The 2,047-nt window shown below is 47.5% G+C and overlaps 1 protein-coding gene across 1 annotated transcript; it reads right to left on the reverse strand.

The window, feature by feature from the left end:
- Positions 1-1,113: 1,113 nt before the first annotated feature.
- On the reverse strand, positions 1,114-1,605 carry LOC149401694 (uncharacterized). The gene has a single exon (XM_089610847.1). The coding sequence runs from the start codon at positions 1,603-1,605 to the stop codon at positions 1,114-1,116; it is 492 nt and encodes a 163-aa protein (XP_089466973.1).
- Positions 1,606-2,047: the final 442 nt, after the last annotated feature.

Genomic DNA, 2,047 nt, shown 5'->3' on the forward strand with positions numbered 1-2,047 from the left:
TTGGTGGAGCGTATTTTCTTGTGGATCTTCTTATGCGTCGCCTATGTCACTAGCCCCCCAAGTTTTTTGGTTTACAAGTGCTATCTTGATGACCAAAAAAACATTGATAAAGTGGATTTTGAAGGAAAAACCTATTAAATATTGCGAAAAATTTGAAATCTTAAAACATTTGTTCGTAGGCCTTATTGAATTTAGGAAAACAAAGCAATAAAATGGGATGGAGCACTGGCTATTGTTAGTACTGTCTCAAGTGTTCCACATTCCATGGGTGACGGATCGGGGTCCCGTCCGTGTACTCGATGTAGAAGGTCCCATCATGTATGACTTGGCAAACTCTGTAGGGTGCTTCCCCATTTGGTCCGAGGACGCTGGCACCTTGTACATGGGTGTTTTGAAACACTCGCCTGAGTACAAGGCTTCCGATGGCGAAGGTTCACCTCTTGCGCAGCGAGGCGGGTGAGTGCCTCTGACCTCTTTTCGTTGATTAATTCCAACTCTAGGCGCATGGACTCGTCGTTGTTTTTCTCATTGAAGGGGCCACAACTTCGATCCCGTATTCGAAGGAGAAATGAGTTTCCACGCTGGTATTCTGGGCAATCGTCAGGTAAACCCGTATGATGAATGGTAGCTCTTCGGCCAAGATGACTTTCTTGTCTTCGAGCTTCTTTTTGAGATTGCTCTTTATAGTCTGGTTGACAGCTTCGACTTGGTCGTTGGCTTGTGGAAGACGTGGCGAGGAGAACGTCCCACTGGTTTTTAGTTGATCGCAGATATCTCTTACTTGCGCGTTGTCGAATTGCGTGTCATTTCGGTTACAATTGAGGCAGGGATGCCGTGTTGACATATGATGTTCTTCCATATGAAGTTTGTCGTATTTTCCTCGGTGATGTTTGCAAGTGACTCGACTTCTACCCATTTGGTGAAGTACTTGATGGCGACGATGGCGTATTTGTATTATCTTGGCGCTCTCAAGAGCTTGCCAATGATGTCCACGCACCATTTGTGAAGGGTCGTGAATGATGATACTGCTTAGCGGAGTCGGTGATTTTCTTGGGATGTCGGAGAAGCATTGCCACTTGTCACAATGCCTCGCCAATTCGCAGGCATCTTTCTTCATGGTAGGCCATTAATACCTTGCTTGAGTGCTTTGAGCGCGAGCGAAATTCCGGCAGAGTGGTTCCTGCAGATGCCCTCGTGTATTTCACGGAGGACCTTGGTCAAATTCACGCTGAGGCGTTGGAGCAGCGGCATTGAGTAACCGCGCTTGTAGAGTACGTCATCTCGAAGCGTGAACTTGGATGCTAGGGCTCTCAATTTGTTGACTTCTTTGGGGTCTTCGGGGAGTTCCCATCTTCGCAGGAATTCAATAATCGGGCTCATCCATGTTACCTGAGCCGTATCCTCTATAATTCCGAATTCATCTTGGTAGAGGGATGGTCGTGGTAGAGATTCGATTGGGATAGTCCCAAATCCGTCTTCGTCAATGCCAGACCCGAGGTGAGCACGAGCATTAGCCTCAGACATCTGTTTTCTCGGGATCTGGAGGATCTCGAACCAAGAGAAGGCATCGAGCTTGGAGTTTGGCTTCTCCAGGTAGGCGACCATCTTGGGCTCCTTGGCGGTATAATCGTCTTAAACTTATCAACTACGAGTCGCAGTGTATTCGCAGGTTTTTGGCGCGAAGCTTTTGTGATAGCTCTATCCATACGATAAGGGCTTCATATTCGGCCTCGTTGTTAGAGGCCTGGAATCCGTAGTAGAGGGCGTATCGTAACTTTTTCTCATTGGGGTTAGTTAGTATGATGCCGATACCAGCCCCCGGGCATTAGATGCTCCGTCTATGTGCAATTCCGAGATGGGACCCGTTGGGTCAACTTTTCTCTTTCGTACCAACAAGTAGTTGGTCGAGTCATTTACTGCTCTTCCCATGTCGGGAGTGTAGGAGAGTTCTGCCACAAAGTCAGCTAAGGCTTGACCCTTGATAGTGGTTCTTCTCAATGTTCCCTTTTGAACAGCTTTACCGATCGGGTTCTCAGTTCGGACTGTG

The sequence above is a fragment of the Urtica dioica genome, chromosome 4, assembly GCF_054948205.1.
Source record: "Urtica dioica subsp. dioica isolate 48M chromosome 4, U.dioica_male_clone48M_v1_H2, whole genome shotgun sequence".
Classification (NCBI taxonomy): domain Eukaryota; kingdom Viridiplantae; phylum Streptophyta; class Magnoliopsida; order Rosales; family Urticaceae; genus Urtica; species Urtica dioica.